Source organism: Dendrobates tinctorius, unplaced genomic scaffold, assembly GCF_039654945.1.
Source record: "Dendrobates tinctorius isolate UK_male_01 unplaced genomic scaffold, ASM3965494v1 ptg000166l, whole genome shotgun sequence".
Lineage (NCBI taxonomy): Eukaryota > Metazoa > Chordata > Amphibia > Anura > Dendrobatidae > Dendrobates > Dendrobates tinctorius.
In genome coordinates, this window is record NW_027361833.1 from 6,698,794 (window position 1) to 6,713,507 (window position 14,714).

At 41.4% G+C, this 14,714-nt stretch overlaps 1 protein-coding gene across 1 annotated transcript in view; it reads right to left on the bottom strand.

The window, feature by feature from the left end:
- The window catches only part of LOC141053654 (septin-10-like), a 146,405-nt gene that overhangs the window by 96,330 nt on the left and 35,361 nt on the right, over positions 1-14,714 (bottom strand). The window contains exons 4-5 of the mRNA XM_073550668.1: positions 12,010-12,205; positions 5,364-5,550 (exon numbers count right to left, since the gene is read on the bottom strand). Coding sequence (XP_073406769.1) covers positions 5,364-5,550; positions 12,010-12,205 — 383 coding nt within the window. The remainder of the gene's footprint in view (positions 1-5,363; positions 5,551-12,009; positions 12,206-14,714) is intronic.

Here is a 14,714-nt window from a genome sequence, read left to right on the forward strand (position 1 = left end):
AGAAAATTTCGCAAATTTCAAATTTTTTTTCTGTTAAACCAGAGAGTTATGTGACACAAATTAGTTAATAAATAACATTTCCCACATGTCTACTTTACATCAGCACAATTTTGGAAACAATTTTTTTTTGTTAGGAAGTTATAAGGGTTAAAAGTTGACCAGTGATTTCTCATTTTTACAACAAAATTTACAAAACCATTTTTTTTAGGGACCACCTCACATTTGAAGTCACTTTGAGGGGTCTATATGGCAGAAAATACCCAAAAGTGACACCATTCTAAAGACTGCACCCATCAAGCTACTCAAAACTACATTCTAGAAGATTATTAACCCTTCAGGTGCTTCACAGGAACTAAAGCAACGCGGAAGGAAAAAATGGACATTTTAATTTTTCCAACAAAAATTTTCGTTTACCATCAGTTTTTTCATTTTCACATGGGCAACAGGATAAAATGGATCCTAAAATTTGTTGGGCAATTTCTCTTGAGTACACCGATACCTCATATGTGGTCATAAACCACTGTTTGGGCGCACGGCAGGGCTCAGAAGGGAAGGAGCGCCATTTGACTTTTTGAATGGAAAATATGCTGGAATATTTAGCGGTTGCCATGTCGCGTTTGGAGAGCCCCTGTGTGCCTAAATATTGGAGCTCCCCCACTAGTGACCCCATTTTGGAAACTAGACCCCCCCAAGGAACTTATCTAGATGCATAGTGATCACTTCACAGGTGCTTCACAAATTGATCCGTAGAAAAAAAAAAGAACTTTTTTTTTTTTTCACAAAAATTTTCTTTTAGGCTAGTTTCACACTAGCGTTTCTGCCGTCTGCGCACGGCCGCCGATAAGCCCTGCCCCCTGCCGCGCCCCCTCCTGACATCACCGCCTATTATCGCACATGGCCGCATGCGATCTGCGCACCCTATCTTTAATACAGGGTGCGCAGACCGTGCGCTAGTAGGATTTTTGAGTGCGCTGCGCACTTTTGAAGGTGCGCCGAGCGCGCCAAAATGCAACATGCTGCATTCGGCGCACCTACAAAAGTGTGCAGCGCACTCAAAAATCCTACTAGCGCACGGTCTGCGCACCCTATATTAAAGATAGGGTGCGCAGATCGCATGCGGCCATGTGCGATAATAGGCGGTGATGTCAGGAGGGGGCGCGGCAGGGGGCGGGGATTATCGGCGGCCGTGCGCAGATAGCAGAAACGCTAGTGTGAAACTAGCCTTAGCCTCATTTTTTTCATTCTCACATGGGCAACAGGATAAAATGGATCCTAAAATTTGTTGGGCAATTTCTCCTGAGTACACCGATACCTCATATGTGGTCATAAACCACTGTTTGGGCGCACGGCAGGGCCCAGAAGGGAAGGAGCACCATTTGACTTTTTGAATGGAAAATTACCTCCAATCGTTATCGGACACCATGTCATGTTTGGAGAGCCCCTGTGTGCCTAAACAGTGAAAATCCCCGACAAGTGACACCCTTTTGGAAACTAAACCCCTTAAGGAACTTATCTAGATGTGTAGTGAGCACTTTGAACCCCCAAGTGCTTGACAAAAGTTTATAACGCAGAGCAGTGAAAATAAAAAAATAAATTATTTTTTAGTCCGCAATTTTTTTATTTTCACAAGGGTAACAGGAGAAATTGGACCCCAAAAGTGGTTATACAGTTTGTCCTGAGTACGATGGTACCCCATGTGTGGGGGGGGGGGGGGGGGGAAATCGGAGGGAAGGCAGGGGAGCAGATGATGACAGTGGTGGCAGATCGCCGCTGTCATTCAGTGGCGGGGGGCAGATTGGTCCCATTAGCCGGTGTGGGGGGGTCGGATCGGTGTCTCCAGCCATGTCCAATGCTACTGCAGCATCGGCCATGGTTGGTTTGTAATATCTCATCAAATTTCATTGATGAAATATTACTATCGCTCTGATTGGCTGTTTCACTTTTAACAGCCAATCAGAGCGATCGTAGCTACATGGGGGTGAAGCCACACCCCTGTGGTGAGGTACAAAGCCCCCTGTATCTGCGGGTCGGGTGACCTTTCATTGACCCCGGTCACCTGATCCGCAGGGGGGCTTTAAAGTCATGACACAGCATATGCATCATGGGTCGGATTGGCACAGACTTTCATGACGCATACGCTGTGTCACAGGTCGGGAAGGGGTTAATTAGTTTTACAATCTGATAGATTGCAATCTTATGGATGCGGCAATGACATGTATTTGTTTATGTAATATCTATATTTTTAAATGGGGAAAAGGGGTATGATTAATCTTTTAATTTTTTTATGCTTTTTAAACTTTCTTTTTTTTTTTACTTTTCAATTTATTTTATTTACTAGCTTGGCCCGTGCAAAATTTTCGCACATTGGTCGTCGGGGGCGCAGGCAATTTCAGAAAAGGCAAGCTGGTCAAATGTAAATGTATTTCATGAGATGATGAACACAGACAGGTATTTATACATGTAGATTGGTAATACAATAAATTGGTTTGTTAAGTAGAGGCCAAAAAATGTCTTCCGGTTGAGGTGCCACCTGCAGGTCATTGTGTCTTTCTGCAGGTTTATGAAAATGAATGTTTAAACTGTATTTAGTGATAAAATCGTGAATGTGAATTTGTGTGGTTTGGCTGTTTTCTTGCTGAAGGGGCAAGTTTACTTTTCAAATGGTGTATCATGTGTGTGTTGGGGGCAAAGTAATCAGCGAAAAAGCAGTGCATGTTTACAAATGTTTTGGTAATGTGCTTTGGGGTACTGTGGTGCCACCTGCAGGTCATTTTTTCCTTACTGCAGGTTTATGAAAATTAATGTTTAAACTGTATTTAGTGATAAAATCGTGGATGTGTGGTTTGTTTGGCTATTTTCTTGCTGAAGGGGGCAAGTTTACCTTTTAAATGGTGTATCGTGTGTGTGGGTGGGTGCAGTGTGAACGGGGATACAAAGGAATCACCGAAAAACAGTGTTTAGAAATAATAGAATAGATTAATCTCCGCAGAGAACTTGAATCTGCAATCGTCTGCTCACTTGTACTATATACAGTAATACCACAGTATTGCTGTATACTACAAAAATCACGGTCTCTTTGTATCCCAGCCACAAGCTAGGTTTCAACAGAGCTTCGTGATGACTGGCACAGAGGTCTTCAATAGACACCCGACTTTCATAACAATCCATTGGTGCCCCGTGATCACACTGCGGGACAGACGTTGGGTGTATAGAATGGCACACTCCTATGTGGGCGCACTTTTAATGCTGCTATAAAGATTCACAGGGCTGTTTTAACAGGTTAACAATAGGGGCTGAGCTCCGTTCCACCATTGGCTGTCAAAGGCACGTTCTGTCTGTGTAATACAGCCATTATCTGATGGGTATGGAGCGGGCTCATGAGGTCTCTGTACACCTGCTCCTGACTTGCGCCGTACATGTACGGTGGATGTTGGGAAGGGGTTAAAAAGTCAGACAGCTTTTCAAACTATACAGTTAGGTCCATATATATTTGGACAGAGACAACATTTTTCTAATTTTGGTTCTAGACATTACAATGAATTTTAAACGAAACAATTCAGATGCAGTTGAAGTTCAGACTTTCAGCTTTCATTTGAGGGTATCCACATTAAAATTGGATGAAGGGTTTAGGAGTTTCAGCTCCTTAACATGTGCCACCCTGTTTTTAAAGGGACCAAAAGTAATTGGACAATTGACTTCAAGGCTGTTTCATGGACAGGTGTGGGCAATCCCTTCGTTAGGTCATTCTCAATTAAGCAAATAAAAGGCCTGGAGTTGATTTGAGGTGTGGTGCTTGCATTTGGAAGGTTTTACTGTGAAGGAAACACGTGGTCAAAGGAGCTCTCCATGCAGGTGAAACAAGCATCCTTAAGCTGCAAAAACAGAAAAAACCCATCCAAGAAATTGTTACAACATTAGGAGTGGCAAAATCTACAATTTGGTACATCCTGAGAAAGAAAGAAAGCCCTGGTGAACTCATCAATGCAAAAAGACCTGGGCGCCCACGGAAGACAACAGTGGTGGATGATCGCAGAATAATCTCCATGGTGAAGAGAAACCCCTTCACAGCAGCCAACCAAGTGAACAACACTCTCCAGGAGGTAGGCATATCAATATCCAAATCTACCATAAAGAGAAGACTGCATGAAAGTAAAATACAGAGGGTTCAATGCACGGTGCAAGCCACTCATAAGCATCAAGAATAAAAAGGCTAGACTGGACTTTGCTAAAAAAAATCTAAAAAAGCCAGCACAGTTCTGGAAGAACATTCTTTGGACAGATGAAACCAAGATCAACTTCTACCAGAATGATGGAAAGAGAAAAGTATGGCGAAGGCGTGGTACAGCTCATGATCCAAAGCATACCACATCATCTGTAAAACACGGCGGAGGCAGTGTGATGACTTGGGCATGCATGGCTGCCAGTGGCACTGGATCACTAGTGTTTATTGATGTGACACAGGACAGAAGCAGCCGAATGAATTCTGAGGTACTCAGAGCCATACTGTGTGCTCTGATCCAGCCAAATGCAGCCAAACTGATTGGTCGTCGTTTCATACTACAGATGGACAATGACCCAAAACATAAAGCCAAAGCAACCAGGAGTTTATTAAAGCAAAGAAGTGGAATATTCTTGAATGGCCAAGTCAGTCACCTGATCTCAACCCAATTGAGCATGCATTTCACTTGTTAAAAACTAAACTTCCGACAGAAAGGCCCACAAACAAACAGCAACTGAAAACCACCGCAGTGAAGGCCTGGCAGAGCATCAAAAAGGAGGAAACACAGCGTTTGGTGATGTCCATGAGTCCAAGACTTCAGGCAGTCATTGCCAACAAAGGGTTTTCAACCAAGTACTAGAAATGAACATTTTATTTACAATTATTTAATCTGTCCAATTACTTTTGGTCCCTTTAAAAACAGGGTGGCACATGTTAAGGAGCTGAAACTCCTAAACCCTTCATTCAATTTTAATGTGGATACCCTCAAATGAAAGCTGAAAGTCTGAACTTCAACTGCATCTGCATTGTTTTGTTTAAAATTCATTGTGGTAATGTCTAGAACCAAAATTAGAAAAATGTTGTCTCTGTCCAAATATATATGGACCTAACTGTAATTTATAAGTATAAACCAGTACAGAGTAAAACATACCAAGCTGCAATCGCACAACCAGTGTTGGATTCATGCTGCCCGTGGGTCGTCAGCATGAATTTGATGACATGACAGTTTTAAGTCCTCTAATCCGATATAAGGTGGGATAAGGATAACAAAAAAAAAAAAAAAGAGGGGGTTCTACAACAAGATCTAAAGAGCTAAAGCAATGAAGACTTACTATCGATAATTACGGTAATCAGAACACAGTACCTTGCTTTCTAGCTTCTTCATGGTTATGAGATCAAGAGACTTGAGGGAATGTCCAGTGGGAGCAATGAAGTAAAGGCACACATGAATGCGAGTGTCATGGTATTTGTACAATAATCTTTTTATCTTCAACTCTTCTTGTAAATAGGCTTCAAACTGTGTGTCAATATAGTCCACGATGGGCATGTAGCTGGAAGAGAAGAAAATGCTGGCTATAGCCGTAGGAAAGGCTCACACAACTGCTGATATAACTGTGCTCACCAAAGAGGCCCCAACTGATACATGTATGATGCCGCCCATTTATCTCCTTTACAGTATGTGCATACGTCTTTATCAGGCGAATTCCACCGGTCCGCTCTTCTCTAGAGCAACATACACGAGGACCTGTTCACAACTTGTTCTAGCCATCAGTATGTGGATGGAAAGCCTTCAGTGTATACCACTAAGCATATCTCTAGGGCTTCATTGCTACGCACCACACTTTTCATCTTCAGATATACACTCAGATGTGTTGCCACTAGGCCAAAAAATGTCTGCTCCTACATACTGATGCATATCATACAATCCACAAAAATAGAATGCTACCTTCCAGAACAATATATTTTTAACAAAATCCCACATAAAAATAATGTAGGAAAAGAAAGGCAAAACGCAAAATATAAAACCACAATTTATTCATAGATAATTAAAAATGACAAAACAAGGAAATTTCCAAAAACGGCCAAGGTCAAATAGTTACACCAGAAAAAAGATAAGACAACACTGTAATGTAGTCTTATGACAACTGATTATACATGCATAAATAATTACAAACAGATTTTATATATATATATATATATATATATATATATATATATATATATATAATCTCTCTACATAAAGCACCAAAAAGTGCTCAATGCCAGTTAATTATGGATAATATATAGTAATTTGCATAATGCAAGATAAAAACTATCCAAACAAATTAACCGGTAAATAAATGCAAAAAGAAAATTTCTTACAAGATGATATCAGCCGCCATAACACACATGTAAGTATAACTCATGGCAATGTGTAAAAATGCAAAGAATTCAGAAAATTGTTTAAAAAATTTGCAAAAATACCTAGTAAAATATAAAATAGTTATTTGCTAAAAAAAACTCTATACAAGCAAATTTAATTATAGCCATTAGTGATATATAGATTATATGCCATTAATATAAAAAATGTGCATAAAGAAGTACAAAATGCAATGGGTAAATAATTGGGACATAATAAATAAATAATATGCTACATGCACAATAAAAATATCCCCAATTTAACTGCAAATTTACTCAAAATCCACATATAAATGCAACCATTAACGATATATATATTGCACGCTGCTAGTACAACAAATGTGCCTACCAAAAGTACAGAGTACCAGCAGGCATCTACCAGCATTATGCAAATTGCTATATATTATCCATAATTAACCGGCATTGAGCACTTTTTGGTGCCTTATGTAGAGAGATTATATATATATATATATATATATATATATATATATATATATATATATATATATATATATATATATATATATATATATATCTCTGTTTGTAATTATTTATGCATGTATAATCAGTTGTCATAAGACTACATTACAGTGTTGTCTCATCTTTTTTCTGGTGTAACTATTTGACCTTGGCCGTTTCTGGAAATTTCCTTGTTTTGTCATTTTTAATTATCTATGAATAAATTGTTATTTTAGATTTTGGCTCATGCCTTTCTTTTCCTACATTATTTTTATGTGGGATTTTGTTAAAAAATACTGATGTAGGGCATGTCAAATGGGAACTCATTCTGCATATGTTCCCCTCTCCAATCTGTCTTGAATGCTGCAGCCAGGATCATATTCCTCACCAATCGTTACACCGATGCCTCTACCTTGTGCCAGTCATTACACTGGCTACCCATCCACTCCAGAATTCAGTATAAGCTTATTACCCTCACCCACAAAGCCCTCCATAGCTCAGCACCACCCTACATCTCCTCCCTTGTTTCAGTATACCACCCTACCCGCGCCCTCCGTTCTGCTGATGACCTGAGGTTAGCATCCTCAATAATCAAAACCTCCCACTCCCGTCTCCAAGACTTTACACGTGCTGCACCAATTCTTTGGAATGCACTTCCCAGGTCAATACAATTAGTCCCCAATCCCCACAATTTTAAGCATGCCCTGAAAACGCATTTATTCAGACTGGCCTATCGCCTCAACACATTAACCTAATCTATCCCTGTGTGGCACAGCCAAAAGTTTTACCATAACCAGGTTCCCCGCATCATGTTCCCACATGCTTTATGCATCTATTAGCCCTCTGTGTCTGTGCTGCTACACACTTAACATTATGGCTTGTCCATACAATCAGGGCAACTGTTACCACCCACCTTTCATGTCTACCTCTTTCCTCAGACTGTAAGCTTGCGAGCAGGGCCCTCATTCCTCTTGGTATTTGTTATAATCTATGTGATTATTGTTATGCTGTAATGTCTATTGTCTGCACAAATCCCCTGTAAAATGTGAAGTGCTGCGGAATATGTCGGCGCTATAGAAATAAAATTTATCATCATCATCATCATCATATGTTGGGGCAGTGTGCTGTAGCATACCTTTTTTGGCCTATGAGAAAAGCATCTGACTGTAGGTCCAAAGAGTGGGATATTTCACATCCTTATGTCATAGGCGACATAAGGCTGATACCATGAAGAAAACAGAGCATTTAAAAGGGTTGTCCACCTATGAGGATGGTTTTTATCTTACTTTAACTGAGATAGTGTAGTGGACTCTCGCTTTTCAGTTTGTTTGTTTTTTTAACATAAATGTCAAACTCTAATGCCATATACCTTTTCTGCCAATTTTCATGTTGTTTTCTGCCAGTCTCATTTCCTGTTCACTGGCACTAGCTCTGCTGTCGCAGTCATCACGTCCTTTTAAGAATCCTCATCTCCCTTTCTGACTACATTTCCCATCAGCTCCACTGATACAGTGCAGAGAAGTAACACAATACAGAAGAACAACAGCCCTGGCAAAAAAGATTATTCCCTACTTCCACTCACTGACTAATCATGTTCTACTACACATGTCAATCTCTGGCCCTCGGGGTGAGTATATTTGGCCCGCCACACGGTGCTTGTCCTTCTCTCCCTGCCCGGAATTGCACTTTCAACTGTATCGACATGCTGGGTGCGATATAGTTAAAAGAAATGATGGATGAGGGAGACTCAGCTGACCCTCCATCTCCCATCAGTCCCCGTCTGCGTCTGACGTCTCAGTGCAGCCGATGCAATGATGTCATTATAACGTGCCCGCTGTACCGAGATGTGCAGAGGATAAGAAGACACAATGAAGGGTTTTTTGTTTTTCTTTCTATGTGGAGCCCATTATACTGTATGGATCACTATGTGGGGCCAAATATACTGTATGGAGCACTATGAGGGGCCAATATACTGTATGGAGCACTATGTGGGGCCCATTATACTGTATGGAGCACTATGAGGGGCCAATATACTGTATGGAGCAGTATGTGGGGCCCATTATTCTGTATGGAGCACTATGATGGGCCCATTATACTGCATAGAGCACTATGTGCGGCCAATATACTATATGGTGAACTATGTAGGTCCCATTATACTGTATAGAACACTATGCTGGTCCATTATACAGTATGAAGCACTTTTTGTGACCATTATACTGTATGAAGCACTATGTGGGCCAATATACTGTATGGAGCACTATATGGGGCCATTATTCTGTATGGAGAATAAGGTTGGGCCCATTATACTGCATGGAGCACTATGTTGGGCCCATTATACTGCATGGAGCACTAAGTGGGGACCATTACACTGTATGGAGCACTATGTGGGGCCCATTATACTGTATGGAACACTATGTGGGGCCCATTATCCTGTATGGAGCACTATGTCAGTCCATTATACTGTATGAAGCACTTTTTGTGGCCATTTCTTTATGGAGCTCTACGTGGGTCAATATACTGTATGGAGCATTAGGTTGGGCCCATTATACTGCATGGAGCACTATGTGGGGCCAATATACTGTATGGTGCAGTATGTGAGGCCATTATACTGTATGGAGCATTATGTTGGGCCCATTATACTGTATGGAGCACTATACGGGACCATTATACTGTATGGAGCACTATGTGGGGGCCATTTTACTGTGTGGAGGGCTGTGCGAGGATTACACTTGGGGAATCATACTGTGATGGGGTCACAATACTTTACCGGGTGTATCGAAGGAGAGGGGTACAGTAGGGTCATTATACCGTGCATGTGGAGGAATCTTACCATGTTTGGGGGTGGACTTGTATTGGCACTATATTTTATACTACTCTTACATAACATTATTTTATTCCAATATTTTATTCTAAGATCTATTAATTAAAATGTACTTTGTTGGTGGGACAAACACTTTAAGTTTGTTTCCATATGGAAAGGTTTATCGTTATATTTGATAAGGAAAAAATGCAACAATTATAAACTTTTTTTTAATACAGTGTCTTGCTAAAGTATTTGGCCCCCTGGAACTTTTCAACCTTTTCCTACATATCATGCTTCAAACATAGAAAGATACCAAATGTAAGTTTTTGGTGAAGAATCAACAACAAGTGGGACACAACTGTGAAGTTAAATGAAATTTATTGGATATTTTAATATTTTGTGGAAATTCAAAAACTGAGAAGTGGGGCGTGCAATATTATTCGGCCCCTTTACTTTCAGTGCAGCAAACTCACTCCAGAAGTTCATTGTGGATCTCTAAATGATCCAATGTTGTCCTAAATGCCTAACGATGATAAATATAATCCACCTGTGTGTAATCAAGTGTCCATATAAATGCACCTGCTCTGTGAAAGTCTCAGGCTCCGGTTTAAAGCACAGAGGGCATCATGAAGACCAAGGAACACAACAGGCAGGTCCGTGATACTGTTGTGAAGATTAAAGCTGGATTTGGATACAAACTGGATTTCCAAAACTGTAAACATCCCAAGGAGCACTGTGCAAGCGATCATATTGAAATGGAAGGAGTATCATACCACTGCAAATCTACCAAGACCCAGCCGTCCCTCTAAACTTTCATCTCAAACAAGGAGAAGACTGATCAGAGATACAGACAAGAGGCCCATGATCACTCTGGATGAACTGCAGAGATCTACATCTGATGTGGGACAGTCTGTCCATCAGAAAACAATCAGTCGTACACTGCACAAATCTGGTCTTTTTGGAAGAGTGGCAAGAAGAAATCCTTTACTCAAAGATATCCATAAAAAGTGTCATTTAAAGTTTGCAACTAGCTACCTGAGAGACACACCAAACATGTGGAAGAAGGTGCTCTGGTCAGATGAAACCAAAAATCGAACTTTTTGGCAACAATGCCAAACGATATGTTTGGCGTAAAGGCAACACAGCTCATCACCCTGAACACACCATTCCCACTGTCAAACATGGTGGTGGCAGCATCATGGTTTGGGCATGTTTTTCTTCAGCAGGGACAAGGAAGATGGCTAAAATTGATGGGAAGATGGATGGAGCCAAATACAAGACCATTCTTGAAGAAAACCTGTTGGAGTCTGCAAACGACCTGAGACTGGGACGGAGATTTGTTTTCCAACACGACAATGATCCCAAACATAAAGCAAAATCTACAATGGAATGGTTCATATATAAACGTATCCAGGTGTTAGAATGGCCAAGTCAAAGTCCAGACCTGAGTCCAATCGAGAATCTGTGGAAAGAGCTGAAAACTGCTGTTCACAAGCGATCTCCATCAAACTTCACTGAGCTCGAGCTGTTTGCCAAGGAAGAATGGGCAAGAATTTCAGTCTCTCGATGTACAAAACTGATAGAGACATACCCCAAACGACTTGCAGCTGTAATCGCAGCAAAAGGTGGCGCAACAAAGTATTAAGTTAAAGGGGGCTGAATAATATTGCACGCCCCACTTTTCAGTATTTGAATTTCCACAAAAATTTTAAATAACCAATAAATTTTGTTCAACTTCACAAATGTGTCCCACTTGTTGTTGATTCTTCACCAGAAATTTACATTTGGTATCTCTATGTTTGAGGCATGATATGTGGGAAAAGGTTGAAAAGTTCCAGGGGGCCGAATACTTTCACAAGGCACTGTAAATATCAAGGTTGGCTCAAGACTTTGTCTAAGCTTTTAATTTTGACCCTCTGTGTATTTGAGACATCACTGGGTTAGATGAAAGCTGTTGGCTAAACGGCGTGGGCCGATAGCTTTTTCAGTTACATGGCCACTGGAAGACTTTGCACTGTTGACATGTTGGTTTTGGTGAATTTTTTCTTAGAACTCTGCACTTTGCTGCTCTCCTGTTTATTCTTACTGGAAATGTATAAAATTAATTGCTGGATGAGCAGCATCATTTCCCAAACCACTGACGTTCTCTACACAATCTGACACAGTCGTATCACTTCTGACATACCTCATTGAATGGGAGAATGGTACGCCCAGGTGTCAAATTTATTCATGTATTCCCAGAAGGAATAACAGAGGAACAGCACAACACAGAAGAAACGATGCTCCAGCGAGTCTTCTACATTTTCAGAGTTTACATATCCATTACAAGGCAAGTTGTGCAGAACATTACCTGTCTTCTTTGTTTATCTGGTCCCCAAAGCCCACCGTATTCACAATAGTAAGCTTCAAGCGCACATTGCTCTCAAGGAGGTCATATGTTTGGGCTTTTAACTTTACGGAAGGCTCAAAATGACTGGATTCATTTTCTTCAAAATTAGTATTGAACAGGGTATTGATCAGTGTTGACTTGCCTATCCCAGTCTCCCCTAAAGTAAGAATCAGATAAAGTAATTGAGATATGAATGTAGAAATTAGTTAGTTGCCTTAGATTATTCACATTCCCCAAGCAAGCGGTGGCTGGGTTGCTTATTAAAGACTATTTTTGTTTTTTGTTGAAGAAATAGGTCGAAGACTTTTTACATCAAATCTAGGCTTTGAACTTTTTTCTTAGGTCGGGTTCAGATGGACGTATTTCACAATTTGTATATGGACTACAATGCCCAGACTGACTGAGGATGCAAGTTCATGTCAGAAACCTGTGATCAGTCTAAGTACTGCAGTCTGTATATGAACCATGAAATACGGCTGTCTGAACCCGGCTTTATTTTAATATTGCTGTAAAATTATGTTTTTAGGTCCCATTGTAAAGCATCTAAATATATGTATGCAAAGCAGTGATACAGTATTTCTGTAAAAATCCCACCAAAATTGGGTCCTCTAACTCATAGAAAAGATACTGCTGGAAATATGACATTTTTGTAACCCCTTTCACACCACATAATGTTAATTTACACCATTTGGACTCAGGGGTTGTATGTAGTGGGCTCAGAAGGTTAGCGAGTGTGAGGGAAGGACAGGGCCATAGTCGTGACTGAGTGTACGTGGTTTAGCGCGCTCTAGTCTCCCATCACATGACAATACTGTCCCTCCTGCAGCATACCTTCTGCTTCACCTTCTGCACCATCAGGGTCCCATCGGGCTGTCTGAAGTTTCACTGCTAGCGTTGTTGCACAATAAGAGACAGAGTCCATTTCAAAATTAACATGTAGAACTTTCCTTTCCTCTTTGCACAGCACATCCTTATCAGAGACAGAATTTGCATAGGATTCCAAACAGCTTCAATTCCCCACTTTTCCTGCACTCCTTCCTTGGGTACCCCAGTACATGCCTAGGTCGTACCGCCTCTTGCAGTAACGCCCTCCCTGTTAAGACTCTCTGCACTTTTGGGGGTTCCCTCAGCTGTTTCGCCCCGGATCTGAGGGCATCAGCCCATGTGATGATCTGCCACATGATGAGCAACCTGTGTCCCTGTACTGTTCTGGACCTCTTCTCCAATTTTGCTCCCCACTGCCATTCACACTGCTGCTAAAGCTGCACCTCTGTCGAATGGTCCCATGGCTGGGTCCTAAGCTTCAACTGTTACGGAGCTACTGGGTAGCTTGGGCTCTACGCCCACCCGAGCTGTATGGGCTCCCTAGCCCCTCCTGAGCTCACCAGCAAACTGTTCCTGCCTTACCCCCAGTTAACTATATATACACTGTCTATTACACTAAGGTGTCATGTATCCCATCTTGTGACTGATGTTGTGAATTCTCTTGATCGGACTTCTAAGTCGGGGCTCCCTCTGGTGGTTATTGCAGGTAGTGGAGCTGGCCAGGTTGATAGAAGTCTGCCACCTGACGACGACGATTGGAAATCAGGAGTTACTGATTGGGAGGATATAAGTGAGCAGGCTTCCCCCAGTTGTTGCTAGTGATTAGTTCTTCCTGTGCATTCTGAGGTCTGCTGTCTTTTGCCTGATCCTGCATTTTTCAGTTAAGTTGTTCATTTGCTAATCCTTTGCATCTGATCTGGTTTTGCCTCTTTCTGCTTTGCTGTGAGGGTTCAGCGTGCTCCCTGCTGGGGCAGTGCTAGACCCCGATCCATATGTTACAGCTTGTGTCAGTTTGTTCAGTCCTGTTATATTAGTCTCTTTTGCTCTGCTGCCAGTTCACATCAGAATGCTGATATAGTGGGGGAGAGGTCGTGAGACCTCGGTGTTTTTGTACATCAGACGTGTTGGATTTTTTAGGGTTTTTGCATGATTGCAGGCAGTGTCTTTCCTTTCCTATCCTATGTAGACAGTTTGGGCCCCATCATTTGCTCAGTCTATTTTCTGCTTGTGTTTGTGCCTCATCTTGTCTCACCGACAATATATGCTTAGGGGATATTTTTTTGGGGTTCTACTCTGGGGCAGTTTAGATTTTACCTTTCTTGCTTTAAGCTTAATTAGTTCTCTGGCTTTGCTGAGGCGACTAGGGCATCATAGGTACGCCCCACGGCTACGGCTAGTTGTGTTGTTAGGATTAGGGGTCTGCAATCTGCTAAGTTACCAACCTTTCTGGTTTCCTGGTGGCCTAGCCTAATCCTGCTATCCTCCTCAGTGACCTACTCATAACAGACTGACTCCGGTATTACGCTTTCCCTATAATATATTAACAGCACATATACATATATATAGTTATACATATAGGAAGGGAGTGGAGTGTTACACGGTCCCGGTACACCCCTTACATTCTCCCTCCCTTTTACAATGGTCGTCCTTGACCATTCACCCAGAACCTTTAATATTTACATTGAATACTCCAGGTAGGGAGGTCAAAGAGGTAGTAAAAACACTATATCAACGGGAGCAAAGTCTTTTTTTTTTAATGGATTTGCCGAATATCACCCGCCGTATGAGAACATTCTACATTGAATAGGTGCCTGGAGACAGTCCTTCCGTTAGCGCCGCCA